Source organism: Sinocyclocheilus rhinocerous, unplaced genomic scaffold (assembly GCF_001515625.1).
Source record: "Sinocyclocheilus rhinocerous isolate Xijiao unplaced genomic scaffold, SAMN03320098_v1.1 scaffold2235, whole genome shotgun sequence".
NCBI classification, from domain to species: domain Eukaryota; kingdom Metazoa; phylum Chordata; class Actinopteri; order Cypriniformes; family Cyprinidae; genus Sinocyclocheilus; species Sinocyclocheilus rhinocerous.
This window is the reverse complement of record NW_015666670.1, coordinates 64,000-85,851: the sequence shown is the minus strand read 5'-3', so window position 1 is coordinate 85,851 and position 21,852 is coordinate 64,000. Positions and strand designations below refer to the sequence as shown.

Below are 21,852 nucleotides of genomic sequence, written 5' to 3'. Positions count from 1 at the left end.
GTGTGTGTGTGAGAGTGTGTGTGTGTGTGTGTGTGTGTGTGTGTGTGTGTGTGTGTGTGAGAGTGTGTGTGTGTCTGGCAGCTCATTGTCTCTGTCTCTCTTTGTCTGCAGGTTTCAGAGGCTCGTTCTAGATTTGTCTCTGCAGTGGCGTTTTGCCAGTCTGCCGAATAATGCCAAGCTGGAGATGGTGGTGTGCTCGCGGCCGCAGACGGGAGCTGAGAGCGCGGTGTGTGTCTGCATGTTTATACGCCAGTGAAACTTCATCAAATGAAGTGATTTAGTTTGGCTGCTTTAACCAGAACTGACACAGAATGAGCAGTGAAAATTACTGTGTGTAATAACAATGAACTCCTGGAACCACAGTGAAATCCCCATATCTCTGGAACTGAACCATATTGGGTCTTAAAAATAAATATTGCAAAAGAAATGCTTATTAAGAACCAACATATTGGTCCAAAAGGATAATGAGATATCTTTAAAAGTTATTGAGTTACATGCAATCAAACTTGGGAAAAAATAACACAAAAAGTGCTTTTTTCCCATATTTGAACTGTCACCATAGGCATATAATGTCTACAAAATAGTGCATTACTCAGTAAATATCGCTCTCATCACTATTTCCGTTTTTCTTTCTTAAGAAAAAAATATGAATAAAATAAAAAATTTTGGCCAGGGACATTTCTGAAATGGTTGATTTGACCCAAAATGAGCCTTTGGCGTTCAATAATGTGTCCCTGTCTTAACTAATTAATACAAAAACAAAAAGTTGTAGAGTGTTTTGGTAAATAATGAGTAACAATGAAACCTAAAGATGCTTATAGATCCTTTTGAGTAACAATTTTTAGTTATTTGTTTTATAACAATTTAGTTATAATCACCCTGAAACAGAGTGATTATAGTCAACTAGAGGTAATCATGTTAGAAACATGCTAACAAAATGCTAGTAACTTGCTAATCATGCTAGGAAACATGCTAGCAACTTGCTAAACATGCTAGAATCATGCTAGAATCATGTTAGTAACATTCTAATCATGTTAGAATCATGCTAGCAACATGCTAGTAAACTTGCTAATCATGCTAACAAAATGTTAGCACCATGCTAGTAACATGCTAATCATGCTAGAAACATGCTAGCAACTTGGTAAACATGCTAACAAATTGCTAGTAATTTGTTAAACATGTTAGAAATTAACTGCTAGCATCATTCTAGTAAAATGCTAATCATGCTAGAAACATGCTATTAACTTGCTAATCATGTTAACAAAATGCTAGCAAACTTGCTAAGCATGCTCGAAACATGCTAGCATCATGCTAGTAACATGCTTATGTTAACAACAAGCTAGTATCTTGCTAATCATGCTAACAACATATTAGTAACTTGCTAATCATGCTAACAACATGCTAGTAACTTTGCTAATCATGTTAACAAAATGATAACACCGTGCTAGTAACATGCCAATCATGCTAACAACATGCTAGTAACATGCTAATCATGTTAGAAACATGCTAGTAACTTGCTAAGCATGCTAACAAAATGTTAACACCATGCTTGTAACATGCTAATCATGCTAGAAAAATGCTAGTAACTTGCTAATCATGCTAGCAACATGTTAACCATGTTAGAAACATGCTAGTAACATGCTAATCATGCTAGAAAAATGCTAGTAACTTGCTAATCATGCTAGCAACATGTTAACCATGTTAGAAACATGCTAGTAACATGCTAATCATGCTAGAAAAATGCTAGTAACTTGCTAATCATGCTAGCAACATGTTAACCATGTTAGAAACATGCTAGTAACATGCTAATCATGCTAAAAACATGTTAAAACATGGTAGTCATGCTAGAAACAGACTAGCAACCACCCCAGGTACCCTAGCAATATGTTTTATACCTATAATTTTTCTGATAGACTGTATTGCCTTGAAAACATTCAAACTTTAATCTTTAAAACTATTTTAACTTTCAAACTACTTCAAACTGAAAACCTTCAGACTGCAAGCTTTTCAAACTTTTTCAAACTTTCTAGCTAGACTTTTTCAAGCCAACTTAAAGTTTGTCTACAAACTTTTCAATCTAGTTATATAATAATATAATATATATTAAATCATATAAAATAATAATAATGTTAACTGAAAAAAATTAAGCTTATTGCAATTCAGCTCGTTCTCAAAGGAATTATTTCTCATTTTCATGTAGTTTAATTTGATGTATTACAATAAACTAATTAAAAAAATTAAACGCAAAAATTAAAATAAAAACAAGTGCAATAGTTCAAATGACAGCAATCATGATCAGTAATTTTGTGCAAAATAATTGTGATTATCAGTTTATCCATTATGCAGTATGACTAAAATTGTAAGTTTTAATTGACTAAAATTAGACTAAATTTCCCAGACTTTCAGTCAATTTAAACAGGACAGCTTGAATGAATATGACGCAGGACTAAAACTAACTGCAGGCGCTGTGAACGTTACATAAGAGTTTAGTAAACATCTGAGAAATGATGCGTTGTCTGTCAGTGATCAGGGAGTTTAATGATCTCTGGTAATAATCAGCAGCTCGTTTGATTCCTCACTTCAAAACCTGTATTTCTGCTCTATTTCCTCACACACACACACACACACACACACACACACACACACACTCTCACACACACACTCTCACACACACACACACACACACACACACACACATTCAGTCCCTCACCACTTCTCCCCAAAACAGGGCTGGAAGCACTTAAAAATCAAGCCAAACCTTTCTGTTTTTATGAAGAATCAGTGAAAGGAGCCGTTTAACCTTCAGAAAACGCCGTAGGTTCATCTCAGGCTGTTCACATTTATTTCTACAGCACTTTATGCAATGCAGATCGCTTCACAGCCAATTCACAGTAACTGACAGGAAAATATCAGAAAAATCAGGGATGCAAACTACATAAAATATGATTTCAGTCAATACTCAAATCTATTCAGTTCAATAACTGTTTTAAGTTCAGATGTAAAGCGGCTCTAAAAAGACAGTAGAGTCATTACTCAGATCAGTTTAGTTAATTTTGATTCAGATTCAGTTCAGTAACTCTGTAAATTTCATTCATTATAAAAAAAACAAGTTTAATTTCAGCTAGAAAGCAGCTTTAAAATCAAAAAAAAAATTGGTGCAATATCTGTCTAAAGTTTAATCATTATAAAAAATAAGTCTTTTTTTTTTTTGCCATAAAGCAGCTCCAAAAAGAAAATAAAGTTATTATTTAGATCAGTTTAGTTAAATTTGATTCAGTTATAGTTTTATATTATAGATTTTGTTTATATTTTGACTTGATTTTATTTTTATATTTTGTGTCTTCGCTTTACTTTTAGTTATAGATTTAGTAAATTTGTGTTTTTAGCATTTTTATTAGATTTTGTTATATATATGTTTTCGTTTATTAGTTTAAGTTATTTTAATACTTTAGGTTAAACTAAATGAAATAAGAAATATGATCTTAATCATAAATCTTAAACTTTATGATGTTGAATTTAAATTTTTGTATTTTTGTGCTTTCATGTTTTTGGTTTTTGTTTCTTAAAAAAATTCTGAAAAATTTTATTTTTATTTCGATTTTAGTTTTATGAGTATGTACAACAACTGAAGCAAAATAGTATATTTATAAACTGTTATAGTTTTTATTATTTTTAATTAGCTTTTATTTTTATATTTTCTGTTTATTTTTTAGTCATTTTGTATGTGTTTTTGCTTCTTAAAAATATACTAATGTTTTTTTTTATGCCAGTTTTAGTTTTGTAAGTATGCACAACAACTGAAGCAAAATATTATATTTATGTACTATTGTAGTTTTTATTAATTTTTTTGGAAGCAGTGGAATTAGCTTTTATATTTTTTGGGAATTAGCTTTTATATTTTTTAGCTTTTATATTTTCACTTTTCATTTTAGTTTTTGTAATTGTTATGTGCTTTCATCTTTTTTTGTTTTTGTTTCTTGAAAAATTCTAAATAGTTCATTTTATTTTACTTTCATAAGTATGCACAAAAATAGCACATATATATACTATTACATATATGTATACTGTATATATAATAGTATATGTACTAATATAATTTTTTTGTATTTGTTTTTATTTTTATATTTTATATTTATTTTTAGTAATTTTTATGTGCTTTTGTCATTTTTTTTTTCTTAAAAATATTTCTAAATAGTTTATTTTTAATTTGTCGACCTCTCAACTGCCCAGTCAAACAGCGAGTTCATTTTTTGTTCGTTTATGGAAATCAGAAGTCAACAACACCACAATAACAATGCAGTTATCAACATGAAAGAAATGAGAGTCAGATCCAAACGGTCTTAAAACTTTTGAATGTGTTTCAAAGCCTCACAAGCGTGCGGTAAATAATAACCCAAACTCTCCTTCGGATCCAAAATAATTTCATAAGAGATAAAACCTGAAAAGCACACACACACACACACACACACACACACGCACACACACACACACACACACTCACACTCACACACACACACTCACACTCACACACACACACTCACACTCACACACACACACTCACACTCACACACACACACTCACACTCACACACACACACTCACACTCACACACACACACTCACACTCACACACACACACTCACACTCACACACACACACTCACACTCACACACACACACTCACACTCACACACACACACTCACACTCACACACACACACTCACACTCACACACACACACTCACACTCACACACACACACTCACACTCACACACACACACTCACACTCACACACACACACTCACACTCACACACACACACTCACACTCACACACACACACTCACACTCACACACACACACTCACACTCACACACACACACTCACACTCACACACACACACTCACACTCACACACACACACTCACACTCACACACACACACTCACACTCACACACACACACTCACACTCACACACACACACTCACACTCACACACACACACTCACACTCACACACACACACTCACACTCACACACACACACTCACACTCACACACACACACTCACACTCACACACACACACTCACACTCACACACACACACTCACACTCACACACACACACACACACACACACACTCAGCTCCACATGCCTAAAGCATGAGCGAGAGCGGCCGCAGGACCATGGTTTACCCATCATGCTTTACGAGCAGCCCGCTCATTAATCGCTTTCTCCTTGATCTCTCAATCAAACGAGAGCGTGATTCTCTCATTTCCCTTTCATCCAGCTACAAACACACCAACGCTCCTCTCGCTGTCTCTCGCCATTATAAACACAGTCCTGTAAAACGGCTCTTGTGTTGCGTGTTTAACTGCGTAACTCGGCGGAGCTGATGATGTCATCGAGCCTGAGCTCTGATGTCATACAGCACTTCCTGTGAACTCAACAGACATTTACATTTAGTCATTTAGCAGACGCTTTTATCCAAAGCGACAATGGAAGCAATCAAAACCAACAAGAGAGCAATGATAAGCAAGTGCTATAACAAGTCTCAGTTAGCCTAACGCAGTACACGTAGCAAGGGCTTTTTAATGAATAAAAAGAAAACAGATAGAATAGAAAAAGAATAGAGCAAGCTAGTGTTAGAGCTCTTTTTTGTTAATTGTATAATAAATAAAAAGAAAACAAATAGATAGAATACAAAAAGAATAGAGAAGCTAGTGTTACGTTTTTTTTTAAAGAAAACAAGCTGTTAGTAAATAAATAGAGTGCAAGTCTAAAAGGGGCAAGTTTTTTTTTTTAAAGAATAGAATTAGAATAGAGAGTGCTAGAGTTAGAGGGTCAAATAAAGATGGAAGAGATGTGTTTTTAACCGATTTTTGAAGAATCTTGAAGAAGAACAGTCATCAAAACAACAAAAGAGTATTATGTAGTGCTGAATACATGAATTGAATTAGCTTTAAAAAAAATTTTTTAAATTTAAAACTAAAATGAAAAAAGCCAATTCAAAGTGAAAAAAACTATAATATTATATAAATATTCTACTTGGTTGATGACCTCAGAGTACTTCCTTCCTAAACTGAAGTCATTTTATCTCTAATTCTGTTTAGATTTTGCTTCAATTTATTTATTTATATTTATATTTTTTTATTAATTCTCCTCCTGCTTTTATTTTAGTTAAATATATGTTTTCTCAAAAATATATATACCACCATTCAAAAGTTTTGGGGTCAGTATGATTAAAAAAAATAATAATAATAATTTATATTTTTATTCATCAAGGCTGCATTAAATTGATCAAAAGCGACAGTAAAGACATTTATAATGTTACAAAAGATTTCTATTTCAAATAAATCCTGTTCTTTAGAACTTTCTATTCATCTGTGAATCCTGAAAAATAAAATGCATCACAGTTTCCACAAAAATATTGTGCAGCACGACTGTTTCCAACATTGATAATAATCAGAAATGTTTGTTGAGCAGCAAATCAGCATATTAGAATGATTTCTGAAGATCATGTGACACTGAAGACTGGAGTAATGATGCTGAAAATACAGCTGCGCATCACAGAAATAAATTACAGTTTAACAGCTATCCACACAGAAAACAGCTGTTTTACATTATAATAATATTTCTCAATTTTTAATGTGTTTTTGATCAAATAAATGCAGCCTTGATGAGCAGAAGAGAAACATTTTGAATGCTAGTGTGTCTTAATAACATGTTTGTGTTTTGGTTCAGGTGCGTATCGCGCTGCAGATGGAGGACGGCTCTCGTCTTCAAGGCTCTTTCTCGAGAGGACAGACGTTATGGGATCTACTGACTCACTTTCCTCAGACCAGGTGTGTGTTGTTCAGTGAGAGAAAGCTGCAGCTGATTCATTTCTGAGTATGTCGTTTATATGTGAAATGTGTGTTCTTTCTGACTCTATTGATTGAAGTAAAACACATTCCTCTCCAGCAGAATCCAGTTCCCCGCTGTGTTTTATAAATGCAGCCAGATCGTGTGAACTGAGGCTCGCGGGCCGCTTTACGAGCGCTCAGCGCCGCTGCCAAACGCTTTAATCCTCATAATGCGTTCCGGTCCGTTTCGACAGAAGATAAATAAACATTTCTAAAAAACTGCATAGTTTTTAGTAAGCCAATGAAACTTTGCAAAAGCTTTAAGACCCTTAAAATACACACCATTTAGTTTTTCTTAGATATAGCCATTTAAAAAAAAACAGTTTCATATGTATAGAGTTCTATTAGGTGTCAAAACACTTTCTGCTAAATAATCTATGAAGTTATATTAGTGTCAAAAGGCTTGCAGAAACCATTGCAGCATGAAAAATTCATAGATGTTTGTGTACAAGTGTGCTTGTTTGTTCTCTCCTGACAGATATTGTGATGTGTTTCCTCCTCACAGGACTGATCTGGACACGTCTGGCCCCACGCCAGTGTGTGTTTACATGAGAGACGAGGTGAGAGGTTTTGATTATCATGTCTATTGCACTGAAATAATGCATTTTAAAGCCATATCAGTTTAAAGTTCTGATATATGGTTTTCTGAACGCACAGAAAGCGGCTGACACACGGCATTTGAGTACCAAACTAAGTTCTCTTATTGCACTTTAACTGTCAAATACACACAAGTTTGTTAAAAACACGCATAAGTTACACAAACACAGTCGGTTATGTCTGTGAAGTTAAACAGCTGTCTACGCTGTTAATATGAGCCAAACAATAAAATAAAACACAAAATCACTCACTGCTCTGGACTGAATAACATCTGTAGCTTTAATAAGACTTTGTGTGCGGCTCACTCAGGGCGGGGGTCTCTGCTAATACGGCTGTGTCCGTCAACAATCGTGGGCGGGGCTTGTGAAATGTGACATCACATTGTACAGATTCTGGGAATGGCTTGTTCTGAGACACTATTTATGATTTATGGGGATTTTAAAAAAAAGGACGGCTGGATTTTTATCATTATAGGTGGTTGTGTACACACTGCCAACACACATTTATGTTCAAACAACATGTAAAAGTGAATTTTGCATAATAGATGCCCTTTAAATTGCAGTTTCATCATGTCTTGCTGTTGTTGTGTAGGTCAGCGGTAAGGATGCGCTGAAGAAGACAACTCTGAAGTCTCTGGGTCTCACCGGAGGAAGTGCTATCATACGGTGAGCTGTTCGTCTCAGCGGTAACATCACGTGATTATGATGATGATAACGATGCCGTTTCTGTTCATTAGTTATGTGCTGAAAGGCTCTGGCTCCTCGTGTCCTGCTGCATCCGTGGATGCGGTCGCTATGCCAACGGATGATGTTGCCAAGACAACCGTATCACAACCGCCTCCAGAACCACCCGAGGAGCCCGCCCCCGTCCCCATGGAAACCCCAGCTCCTCCCACTGAGGTCGCCGCCCCGCCGAACCATCATCCTGTCAAACAGGAAGAGGAGGAGCCAAGCTCGAGCCGAGAGCAGGGGGTGTGGCCCAAAACTGACCAGCCTCCGCAGGCCAAACTAATGCCACAGGAGGATGACGAGCGACCTGGGACGTCCCAACAGTGCCATGGCTCCGCCCCCTCAGCCACACCCACTGACTTTGTGCCATTTTCGGGGAGCGGACAGCGTCTGGGAGGAACTGCTGGACTGAAGATGTCCACGTCATGGTCGTCATGTGTGTCCGGCAGCCCACCGAAAGCCAAGAAACCCAAACCCAGCCATGAGATCAAGGTCTGTTTACTTCCCGTTTCTTCATTTGCTGTCACACATTTTGTTTTCTTTTTGTCTTTTTCATCACGGGAATAAATTACGTTTTAAATCACACAGGCAGACAAAAGTGATGTTTCTGAAAGAAGTCTCTTCTGCTCATCAAGGCTGCATTTATTTGATTAAAAATGCTGTAAAATTGTGAAATATTATTGCAATGTAAAACAGCTGTTTTCTAGTGAATATCTGTTAAACTGTAATGTATTTCTGTGATGCGCAGCTGTATTTTCAGCATCATTACTCCAGTCTTCAGTGTCACATGATCTTCAGAAATCATTCTAATATGCTGATTTATTATCAATGTTGAAAACAGTCGTGCTGCACAATATTTTTGTGGAAACCGTGATGCATTTTATTTTTCAGGATTCACAGATGAACAGAAAGTTCAAAAGAACAGCATTTATTTGAAATAGAAATCTTTTCTAACATTAGTGTATAAAGAATGAGAATGTGACGTAACTCTGCATTGAGTTCTGGGAAACTGCTTTGTTTATCCGCCATACTTGCAGGATAGCGCTGCCTATCCGCTATTGAGTTTAGGGCAGTATTTGATTGTTTGTCGTGATTGTGAAAAATGTCACCAGTGTACGTCATTCATGCTGCATCGAGAATTGAGAAAAAAATCAAATGATCATGCAGTGCGATAAAATAGCTTCTCTTCCCTGCAAGCGATACAATGAAGAATGAATGATTGTTTAACTTAAAGGCAAAAACAAAACAAAAGATAAGCAGTTATCCTTATAGAGAATGAGAAGTAACCATGGGAACGGATAGCGTGTCTCGTTAATATGGTGGCGCTTTCCCGAAATGCAAAAGATCGTGACGTAACTCCTCATTCTCTATACATAGTACATATATTTGCATAATAGTATATTTATATACTATTATATTTTTTATTTATTATTCTGTATTAGCTTTTATATTTATGTTTTCATTTTAAATTTTTGTTTATTTTTTAGTAAGTTTTAATGTTTTTAAGAAAAATATTTTAACTAAAATAAAAGCAGGAGGAAAATAAAAACTAAAAAACTGAAGCAATATCTAAACAGAATTAGAGAGAAAATGACTTAAGTTAAATTATTTTCAATTAGTGCTGAATGATATAAATTAATCTAATCATCAAACAAATGCATTCTTGATGAATATGTTTTTTTTAATCCTATTCACTCCAAACTTTTGAATGGTAGCCTATCACGATTCCCACAAAAATATATTTTTTTAAAACATTGATAATAATCAGAAATGTTTGTTGAGCAGCAAATCAGCATATTATTATGATTTCTGAAGATCATGTGACACTGAAGACTGGAGTAATGATGCTGAAAATACAGCTGCGCATCACAGAAATACATTACAGCTTAACAGATATTCACATAGAAAACAGCTGTTTTATGTTGTAATAATATTTCATAATTTTTAATGTTTTTATTTTTGATCAAATAAATTCATCCTTCTTGAGCCGAAGACAAAATCCTAATCATTCCAAACTTTTAAACGTCTTTTTCATGGAAAATCTTCTCACGTGTTTTGTGTTCATCTGCTCTGTTGTTGATTTCTCTGAGAAATGGACACTGTGTTTTTGTTGTGTCTGAGTTCAAGCATGCATCACCGTGTTTAGATTCGATCACACAAACACCAACACACGCTTTTTTCTTCGTAGCTGGTGCATTTTGTAGTCGTCTGGTGTTTGCTGTCTCTCAGACTGAAGTGTTTGTGGATGTTTCTTGCATGTTTCAGCGATCAGTCAGTGCCAAACAAGCGACGAGGGATGAAGAGGAAACAGACGAATTTCTGGAGGTAAAAACACACTTATATAGCCATTCTCTTTATGATGATATTTCATCAATACGTCCGATACTTGCAGTTTTATTTTTTATTTTTGTTAGTTATTTATGTATTAATTCATATTAAGGCTGGGCGATATGACCAAAACCTTATTTCGCAACATGAGTGAATTTATTTCATGATAATGATATAGATATATCACAGTATAATTAATCTTTATATTGCAAACAGTATATTTTAGCTTTTTTATCTTTGTTGTTAAAAATGTGCACAAAAATGCAGATAAACATTCGGACAAATAAAAAAGATACAAATTAAATATACAATGCTGTGAGTTTCAGGTGCAGTTAGTCTATTTAATAATAGTTTTCTGCTCATTTTAAATACTTTTTTATCATTTAAATAATTTAAAGCCTGAAAATATGTGCCAAAAATGAAAATCATATTAAATTATTTTAATTTAATTTTCATGATGGCAGTGCATCGTCCCTGTCGAATTGGTTCTACAGTCTTAATGCAAGACTTTCAATATAATAAAGTGAAAAATAAATTATAGATACATTGTTTACAAAGCGAGTTAATAATGTGTAATAATAATGACAATTCCATTTAATTTTTATTTTTTATTTTCCGTTTTCTTTTTTCACAATTCGCATTTGTGCTTGTCAACCTGTATGCAAATCATATGTTAATCAGTAGGTGGGGCTATTTTAATGCTTAGGGTTAAAGCTAAAATACTTAAAAATTTGAAATAAAACTTCTTGCACTTAATTCTTTTTTTTTTCCTTGCGTGTTCTGTTATATTGATTCATCTGATTCATCAGTGAATCATGATGAATCAGTGATTCGTGATGAATCAGTGAATCGTGATGAATCAGTGATTCGTGATGAATCAGTGATTCGTGATGAATCAGTGACTCGTGATAAATCAGTGACTCGTGATGAATCACTGAATCGTGATGAATCAGTGACTCCTGATGAATCAGTGACTCCCGATGAATCAGTGACTCGTGATGAATCGGTGACTCGTGATGAATCGGTGACTCGTGATGAATCGGTGACTCGTGATGAATCGGCGACTCCTGATGAATCGGCGACTCCTGATGAATCGGTGACTCGTGATGAATCAGTGACTCGTGATGAATCGGTGAATCGTGATGAATCGGTGACTCGTGATGAATCAGTGACTCATGATGAATCAGTGAATCGTGTGTGTTTGTGCAGCCGGTCGACAGGGAGCCGCTGGTCTTCCATCTGGACTCCGGAGCCCGTCGCCATGACGACGCAGAAATTCCTGACGAGTTTTTTGAAGTCACCGTTGACGACATTCGGAAGAGATTCGCGCAGCTGAAGAGCGAGAGGTGAGAACGTACAACACACGTTTGATTGACATGTGAAGTGACCAATCACAGTTCACTTCTGTCACAGTGCTGTTATTGTTAATAAAAACTAAATATTGAAACGTAATAAGGACTGTTGTATGTTGTAGTTTTATTTCATACTGCCCTGAATCAGTTATTATTATTATTATTAGTTGTTATCATTAACTAAAACCATAAAAAAACATTTTAATCACTTGAAATAAAATAAACATTAATTTAAAAAAAAATCAAATGTATAATATTTTAATATATTTTATTATTTATTATATATATTTTTATAAATATTTAAGTTCAAGTTACTAGTACTAAAAAACTAAAACTAAATAATCTAAAACGTTATGAATAAAAACTATGTATACATTTAAAAAAACCAAGAAGTAATAAAAATTACTATAATTGTATGCATATAGAAAATATTTAATTAAATCAAAATTTAATGAAATCTAATTCCAAATATTACCAAAAATAGTACGTAATAGTATCTCAGTGATGCTAAAATAACCCTGTCCAGAATAAAGTTTTGATCAGAATGATCAGTGTAAATTGTTTATATTTTGTCTTCTGGGAAGCATGTAAATATCCTATGTCATGACCTTTGCCCTCTGACTCCTCAGACAGTTTCATTTCTGAGCATCAGTTATTGCGACTAAATTACTGTTCTGACGTATCTAATTAAAACCCGCAGCAGACGCAGACAGACTGTCTCTCTCTGTCTGTCTCTTCAGTGACGGCCTGAGGTGGTTAATGAGTTTTTAACGAGTGCAGCACATGTTTTTTTAACGTTTGGAAATTCAAAAACTTTAGGAAATTCAGTAATCAAATAAATGTCTTGCATGCATAAATAATCATGCACTGTGGAATAAAAACATTTTTCAATGTTATAAATAAATCAGATATTTCAAATACTATTTCAGTCTTTCTACTTAAAAATTCTAATTTAATTTGATGTTACTTGCCGCTTTGTAATTATTTTTTTGTACGTTTTTGAGCGAAATTATTTTTGAAGCAATTTCTGAGAGAAGTAAAAAAAAAAAAAAAAAAAAGATTTGTGTTCTTTTCTTTATGCTGTGTTATGTTTCGCTGTATAAAATGTTAAAATTTTATTTTTTATTTTATTTATTTATTTTTTGTTCTTTTTTATTATGTGTGTAGTTGTATAAAATATTTTATTTTATTTTTTGTTGTTGTGGTGATATGTTTAGTTGTAAAAAATGTTTTACATTTATTTATTTAGTGATTCTTTATGTTGTTTATTTGTATAAAATGGTTTAGGTTTATTTTATTTTTAATTCAAATTTTCTTCTTTTCTTTATATTGTGGTATGTTTAGTTGTATAAAATTATTTATTTATTTATCTATTTATTTTTGTTCTTTTTTATGTTAAGTTGTATAAAACATTTTCTATTTTATTATTTTATTTGATGAAAGTGCCGAAGTGTTAGAAACACACGAGCAGAGTTCAGCTGAATGCTAAAGCTTAGCCTCTTTAACTTTATGTAGTTCTGCTGTTTTGTGTTCATCTGCTCTTTTTACTTTGACTATCACTCTATATAGACTCATACAATCACACACAACAATCATTTCTCTAATATTTATTACAGTATACACTGATAAACTGAACATTGACTTCAATGCTACGAGAGACTGGATGCTTTCAGATGATTTCTATTGAGCTGCAGCTCAAACTATTTCAGATATAGTGAATTAAGCTACAAACTCCATCATAAAGCAGTGTTTCCATCTAACATGTGTTTTGAGCTGCAGCTAGTCATATTAATGGAGTGTTTCACTATAGATTTGCATTGGATGTTATCTTTGGAATGGAAATATGGAGATTTTATTTGGAAACAACACGCTTTTTTCGCGTATTTCAATTAATGTCGTAAATCTAGCGAGCTGGGTCAGTAGTAGAGCTGACAGTGTCGTGTAAACATGACTGAAGACGAGAAAAGAGGAGAAACAGATGAACCGATTCAATTGAGTGAGTCATTTACGCTGGAACCGCTCCGATTGATTCAAACTCGTGACTTCGATCATTCGGTTCAAGCGATTCACTAGAAGAAAAAAACGGATCAAAAGAGCCATTCATTTTCCAATTTCGACATCACTTGTAATGATTTTAAAAAGCACCTATAGTGATGGGTTAAACAGAGCTTTTAGAGACTCTGAATCAGTTAAACCATCGCGCCGAAAAATGATTCACTGTTTCGAAGCGCTCCAATCGGATCGCGAATCATTTGATTCAGATCGGAACTTCGGAGCAGGTTCGCTTATCATATTTTACAATTTAAGCCCCTATCTGAAATTATGGTGCGCGAATCATTTGATTGAGATAGGGATTTTGGTGCGCGGATCGTGGATCTTTCTTTCTGATTTAATTTTTTATATTATTAAGCAGTACAGTACAAAACATCAAACCATTAAGGCAGCACAGTTATAAAAACATAAAGAAAAAAAGAAAGAATACACAAATTCAAATCTTTTAAGAGAATTAACCATGGTTTTACTATAGTAAGCGTGTAGTAACCATGTTTTTTTTTTTTGTATAACCACAGTTTAACTACAATATCATGGTTAAACTGTGGTTAGTGTAGCAAAAGCATGGTTAATTTGTGGTTTAACTCTATTAACCGTGTTTTGTTCACTTTAAGAGATGAATATAGAGATGCAGTTTTCACTGCTTTAGGATTCACAGAACTCTGGAGAGTTTCCATGAACTCATCTAGATCAACTCTGAATAAAGAAAAGACAGATTTAGAGCAATAATTTAGCTAGCAGGAGACACACATTAAGTTCTATCTTCTTATATTCTCTTTCGAGTCATCAAGCAATCCAAAGAAAACATCTTTAACACAGAAAGAAAAGTGAGATCAGGTGAACATTAAATAAAAATCGGACCTACACTCTTGGTTCAGAGTAGAGTTCAGACTGTAATTCAGATGAATTCTATCTTCTCGGTGTGCTTCAGGAAGGCGCTGGAGGAAGCTCCTCTCGTGACTAAATCTCTGCGAGAGTCTCAGATGAAGGAGAAGTTGGACAGGTATCCGAAGGTGAGTCTGATCATGTGATCGGTCATGTGACTGGATTCACGCGGTTGATTCGTCACTGTGTTCATCAGGTGGCGCTGAGGGTCCAGTTTCCCGACCGCCACGTTCTTCAGGGCTTCTTCAGACCTCTAGAAACAGGTAACAGAACTAAATATATTAAATATTGTTTTTATTTTTCCTTATTTTGTGTTGTGTTATATTTTGTTGTGTGTGTGTGTATATATACCCAGGTGAAAAAGAAATATATTTAAATTGTGCTTTTTCAGACATACTATATTTAAATTATACTATACTAAGTGCATATTAAATGTATTATTTTGAAACAACTTTAAGTATATTAAGTGTATTTCAAGATATGTTTAAGTTGGATTTTAATCTATTTGTAATATAATAGTTGACAAACGTTTGTACATTGTAAATGTTAAAAATGTTTTTCAAAATATTGTACTTTTCCAAATATTAAAATTATAAATACATAAATATTTAAAATATAACCATGTGTAGGCCTACTGCAATATAAAGTACATTAAACACCCACTAAAAGTGTAATCATTTTGTTATGTTCTTACACAAAGTAGACATAAAATATACTTTAAGTAAGGGTAACATAAGTATGTTTTCTGTAAATACACTAAAAAGTCACTAAAATGTATGCTTGTGTTTAGTATATCCCTTAAAAGTGTAACTAAAAATATATTTATTACCATAGTATTTCTACTATACTTTTTAGAAATATACTAATAGTGTGCTTGTGTTTAGCATATTCCTTAAAAGTGTAACTAAGCATATATTTATTACCAAAGTATTTCTAGTATACTTTTTATAAATACATTAAAAGTATGCTTCTGTTTAGCATATTTCTTAGAAGTATAACTAGCATATATTTAATACAAAAGTATTTCTAGTATACTTTTTAGAAATATATTAAAATGCAATTCAATATATTTTTTATTGCACTTCAAATAAGCATGCTGGGAATACAAATGTATTATAAACATACTACTTGAAATTCAAGTATATTTTTAATACATTTAATACTACGTCTTTTTCACCTGGGTATATATAGTGTCTTAACATGAGACTGCAGATGTTAGCGTGATGTTTCTCTGTTTTTCAGTCGCTGCTCTGCGGACTTTTATCCAATCTCACCTGCAGGACCCACAAATGCAGTTTTACCTGTGTGAGTTTCACACGCACACACACACACACACACACACACACACAGAGGAGAGTAAATAACACTCACGCACACACACACACACTAAACACTCTCACACGCACTCGAGGAGAGAAAAAAACACACACACACACACACACACAGAGGAGAGTAAATAACACACACACACAAACACACACACACACAGACAGACAGAGGAGAGTAAATAACACACACACACACAGAGGAGAGTAAATAACACACACACACACACACACACACTCACTGATGTGTTTTATCAGAGTGTTTTTTTGTTTTCTAGTTGTTGCGCCTCCCAAAACCATTCTAGACGAGCCGAATGTCACTCTATTCCAGGTCAGACCGACTGTGTGTGTGTGTGTATGTGTGTGTATGTTTGACATCTTCTGAAATGTAAATGCATGTGAAGTCATTGCTGCTATACGAGGCTGATGTAGGGGTAACTCCCTCCTGAGGTCAGAGGTCAGGTCAGGGGTCAAGGCCAGGCCTAGTATAAACTGAAGCTTTTAGTTTAAACCTGAAAGCAAGATGAGACGCATTTATTGAGTCTCAGTCTCCAGCTGTAAACTGCCATCATTTTTGTCTTGATATTTGTTGTGAGATTCACCCATAAACACACACAGATCTCAGATCTGTCTGTGTGCATGAGTGTGTGTGTGTGTTGGTCTCTCAGGACGGGCACAAACAGGATGTGTTACTCGCTCACTTTCCGTCATGTAATGGAAAGAATGTTTTACACACACACACACACACACACACACACACACACATAGTGTCTCTGAGGACAGATGCCCCTCGGCCCTTTCAAACACATTGTTTTCTGTTCAAAGAGCTCTAAGAATAGAAATCAGCACAGAGACGCCCATTATAGAGACAGAGAAAAAACTGACCACTGCCTGTGTGTGTGTGTGTGTGTGTGTGTGAAAGAGAGAGTGTGTGTGTGTGTGTGTGTGTGTGTGTGAAAAGCTCAGAAGGGGAAACTGGTGCATCAAGACAAAAGCCCTTCTCTTTCAACCCGATGTCCGCCAGGTTCACCCACAGATGCCTCTCCATAACCACCAACGCCACCATAGATCTGCCAATGGCAGTAGCGGTCTGCTTAGTGGCACGGAGATCTGTGGTGCGACGCAACTCAGCCATCTCATCGGGAATAAACCCTGGCCTTTATCCAGGTTTTCCAACAGCTGCAGCCTGACCTGTTGCTGCGTACGCCCTGCCATTCAAACGAAATGTATCTCGAAGGGGTTTGGATGGCAGGGAGGGAGCCTTAAGAGAAGTTGTCTCACCCGCAGAGAGATAACTGGCTAGCATCTCTTCAATAGGGGGCATCTTCTCATAACTGTTCTCACGCATCTGCTCAATATCGGCATAACTAGTATGCTGTAAACCTATGGATGCGAAATGAAAAGGGAGTTTTCCAAGCCTTCTCGATCCCCACATGGAGATCAGGAAGGCTCACTTGAGCTGGAGGGTTATGATCAGAAAGATAACGCTCATCGAGGTGGCCTCGAGGCGCCACTTTCTCAACCCGCTTCCACGGCAAGTCAAGCCTCGCCGTGGCGTGATCCATAACCTCAAGCAACTCAGCGTACGCAGAGCAGGAGGAATGAGAGGATTCAGTCTCAGCCTCATCTGACATCTGCTCTTCCTGGCTTAGCGCCAGCAGAGCACTAGCCGCTAGATCAGATGATGTAAGAGAAATAACATCGTCATCCAGCAGCTCACTCTCGTCCACAACTGACGAGCGCGAAAGGGAAAGACCCTCTCTCAACTCATCAGCCAGGTTCACCTGCGATCCCCACAAGCTCATTTTCCTCCGTGCCTCAGCAGCGACGGGTCCTGAACCGCGGGGAGCTGATGGCTGTCCCTCTTTCCTCGAAAAGAGGGACAAACAAGAGCGGAGCTTTTTCATTGAAAAACGCTCACAATGAACGCAGATTGTCCTCTCAAGGACATCGTGCGCGTGCTCTTCCCCCAAACAAAAGATGCAAAGATCGTGTGTATCATCAGGTGTCAAATAACGAGGACACAGATTCACACACTTCTTAAACGCCTTACTAGTGCTCGCCATGGTTTAAAGAGGAGAGATACGTTCTCTTACCAGAATACACGCTTCAAACAAAACAGTCGTGAAGATGAAGAAGATTTTCCAAGCCTTCTCGATCCCCACATGGAGATCAGGAAGAAATGGAAGGCTCACTTGAGCTGGAGGGTTATGATCAGAAAGATAACGCTCATCGAGGTGGCCTCGAGGCGCCACTTTCTCAACCCGCTTCCACGGCAAGTCAAGCCTCGCCGTGGCGTGATCCATAACCTCAAGCAACTCAGCGTACGCAGAGCAGGAGGAATGAGAGGATTCAGTCTCAACCTCATCCGACATCTCCTGCTCTTCCTGGCTTGGAGCCAGCAGAGCACTAGCCGCTAGATCAGATGATGTAAGAAAAATAGCATCGTCATCCAGCAGCTCACTCTCGTCCACAACTGACAATCGCGAAAGGGAAAGACCCTCTCTCAACTCATCAGCCATGTCCACCTGCGATCCCCACAAGCTAATTTTCCTTCGTGCCTCAGCATCGTCAGGTCCTGAACCGCGGGGAGCTGATGGCTGTCCCTATTTCCTCGAAAAGAGGGACAAATGAGAGCGGAGCTTTTTCATTGAAAAAACGCTCACAATGCACGCAGATTGCCCTCACGAGGACATCGCACGCATGCTCTTTACCCAAACAAAAGATGCAACGATTGTGTGTATCATCAGGTGTCAAATAACGAGGACACAGATTCACACACTTCTTTAACGCCTTACTAGTGCTCGCCATGGTTTAAAGAGGAGAGATACGTTCTCTTACCAGAATACACGCTTCAAACAAAACAGTCGTGAAGATGAAGAAGAGGATGACGTGTTATCCCGGTGCCCTTTTATACTGTGGTCGCGCCGGGTAAAATTACGTCATAGGCTGTCGCCGGCCAATGTTATTGTCGTTTTTAGATGTATGCTTCAGACACCGGTCACGCTGAAGGCGTTCCCCATAGCGACCCCTAGAAGACGCAGTTCGAAGTTCCCTCGGAAGTGGACTTGAATTTCGCATTGGTCTGAATGAAAATGCAAATTCATTCTTTGCCACTAGGTGCCGCTTTTGGAGCGGTAAAAATAGCTGTTTTCCCGGTAACGGCTGTACACAAGGCAGCACTGCGCTCACAAACGCTGCTTTATCAGGCATTACAGGTGAGATGAAATGAAAATGAGACTAATCAGACCAATAACCGCAGATTAGCGTCACACAAAGGAGGGGTATGGAAAAATTAATTGTTGAGCGAATCGTTTGGGAGTCATTGAGGAAATAAGGTAAAAATAAATGCATATTATAAGAAAATGAAAGTGTTTTTTGACCTTGCATGCATGTCAACCTGTTGTTGGGGACTCCCAAAACCAAAATATGAACCTTTCATTACCCATAATAGGGGCACTTTAAAGAATCATGATTTCCACACACACAAAAATTTATATGTCTGTATTTTTCAGCACAGTCTGGCGACAGTCATTAACCTCTGTGTGTGTGTGTGTGTGTGTGTGTGTTCATCGTTCTGTCTCTCTCTCAGGCGAGTCTCTTCCCTGCTGCTCTCGTGTACTTTGGCTCAGACGTGAGGACAGGTTTGTTAACATCTCTTTCATCTGCTGTCCAAACCAATGACATCAATTTAATCTGCTTTACTGGAAGCACACAGTGCATTCTGGGTAATGGGAGCGTCGAGCCCTGCTGGTCATCTGATCGTTCTGTTCCACTCACACACTTACTGAGTCTATTCTGGTGAAGTTTGTTTCTGTGTGAAGGACGGTCATTCCTCTGACGCTCCTCACATTCATTCACTGGAATCTAGAGGACAGGAAGTGAGCTGTAATCATATCCTGTGTGTGTGTGTGTGTGTGTGTGATTCCACAGATGGTTTCTTGCGCTCTGATCTTCTAGACGTCAGTGTCTCCACCCTACAGGCTGATGAACTTATAGCAGGGTGAATATTTCACTGGATTTCTCTTTTTCCTTTTATTGAACTGTCAAATATCAATAATAATAGGGTAAAAAAAATGTAAATATATATTATAAGAATATATGCAAGAAACTAAATTAAAATGGGCAAAGAAAGGAAAGGTAAAGATAACACTAAGACATGCAGCGGGTAAAATCAGTTTTGAACACGTCAGCATTTTTCTCAGTAAATATATTTCTGAAGGTGCTGTTGACTTGAAATTTTCTCCAGATGTCGGTAACAACACAAGTAATCCATACATACAAAGAAAACAATACAAATAAGTTCAGAAATTAAGTTCTGTGTAATAAAATGGAATGGCACAGGGGAAAAGTATTGAGCTACTGAAATGTATTTAATACTTTGTACAAAAGTGTTTGTTGGTGATGACAGCTGTCTGGAGAAACTAGTGGCATGCATTGCTCAGGTGTGCTTTTGGCCCATTCTTCCACAGAGTCTTCAAATCTTCATCTTCATCATCCTGGTTCTGTAGGTGTTGGGACTGAAGCTCATATTAATCTCCACTGATGAGGAGCAGGATTGCTTTCTAATTACTGATAGATTTCTGCTGCTGTCTTGGCTTTCCGTGCCTTTTTGCACCTCCCTTTCTTCATGTGTTCAATACTTTTTCCCTGTGTTACACAGAACTTAATTTCTGAACTTATTTGTATTGTTTTCTTTGTATGTATGGATTACTTGGGTTGTTACCGGCATCTGGAGAAAATTTCAAGTCAACAGCACCTTTAAAAATATATTTACTGGGAAAAATGGTGACGTGTTCAATAATTATTTTACCCACTGCATGTCATATTTGTCAAGTTCTGTTTTTTCACTTTTTGTTCATCCTCACACACTCTCACTCTCGTACACACACACACACACACACACACACACTTATGCACACACTTAAACACGCACACACTCACATGCTCACACTCATGCACACACACTCAGTCACACGCTCCTACTTACACACACTGATGCACACAAACTTGCATGCACTCACATGCTCACACGCATACACACACACACACACTCACTCACATGCTCACACTCACTCATAAACACACAGACACATACTCATACACTCATGCACACACACACACACACACTCACTCACACACACGCTCACACTTACACACATGCATGTACTCATGCTCACACTCACTCACACACACACTCTCATGCACAAACTAATGCGCACTCACTCACAAACACACTCATACACACGCTCACACTCACTCACATGCTCACACTCACTCATAAACACACAGACACATACTCAAACACTCACATGCTCACACTCACTCATAAACACACAGACACATACTCAAACACTCACATGCTCACACTCACTCATAAACACACAGACACATACTCAAACACTCACATGCTCACACTCACTCATAAACACTCTGACACATACTCATACACTCATGCACACACACACACACTCACTCACACGCTCACACTTACACACACACACACACACACATGCTCACACTCACTCATAAACACACAGACACATACTCAAACACTCACATGCTCACACTCACTCATAAACACTCTGACACATACTCATACACTCATGCGCACACACACACTCACTCACATGCTCACACTTACACACATAAATGTACTCATGCTCACACTCACTCACACACACACACAC

At 36.8% G+C, this 21,852-nt stretch overlaps 1 protein-coding gene across 1 annotated transcript in view; it reads left to right on the top strand.

Annotated features, from left to right (window-relative positions):
• Nucleotides 1–21,852, top strand: part of LOC107733045 (ASPSCR1 tether for SLC2A4, UBX domain containing) — a 35,974-nt gene that overhangs the window by 1,521 nt on the left and 12,601 nt on the right. The window contains exons 3-15 of the mRNA XM_016544549.1: nt 112–226; nt 6,735–6,835; nt 7,401–7,455; nt 8,084–8,157; nt 8,229–8,712; nt 10,486–10,545; nt 11,758–11,894; nt 14,884–14,965; nt 15,034–15,100; nt 16,080–16,142; nt 16,441–16,493; nt 19,755–19,806; nt 20,096–20,165. Of these exons, the coding sequence (XP_016400035.1) occupies nt 112–226; nt 6,735–6,835; nt 7,401–7,455; nt 8,084–8,157; nt 8,229–8,712; nt 10,486–10,545; nt 11,758–11,894; nt 14,884–14,965; nt 15,034–15,100; nt 16,080–16,142; nt 16,441–16,493; nt 19,755–19,806; nt 20,096–20,165 (1,413 nt within the window). The remainder of the gene's footprint in view (nt 1–111; nt 227–6,734; nt 6,836–7,400; nt 7,456–8,083; nt 8,158–8,228; nt 8,713–10,485; nt 10,546–11,757; nt 11,895–14,883; nt 14,966–15,033; nt 15,101–16,079; nt 16,143–16,440; nt 16,494–19,754; nt 19,807–20,095; nt 20,166–21,852) is intronic.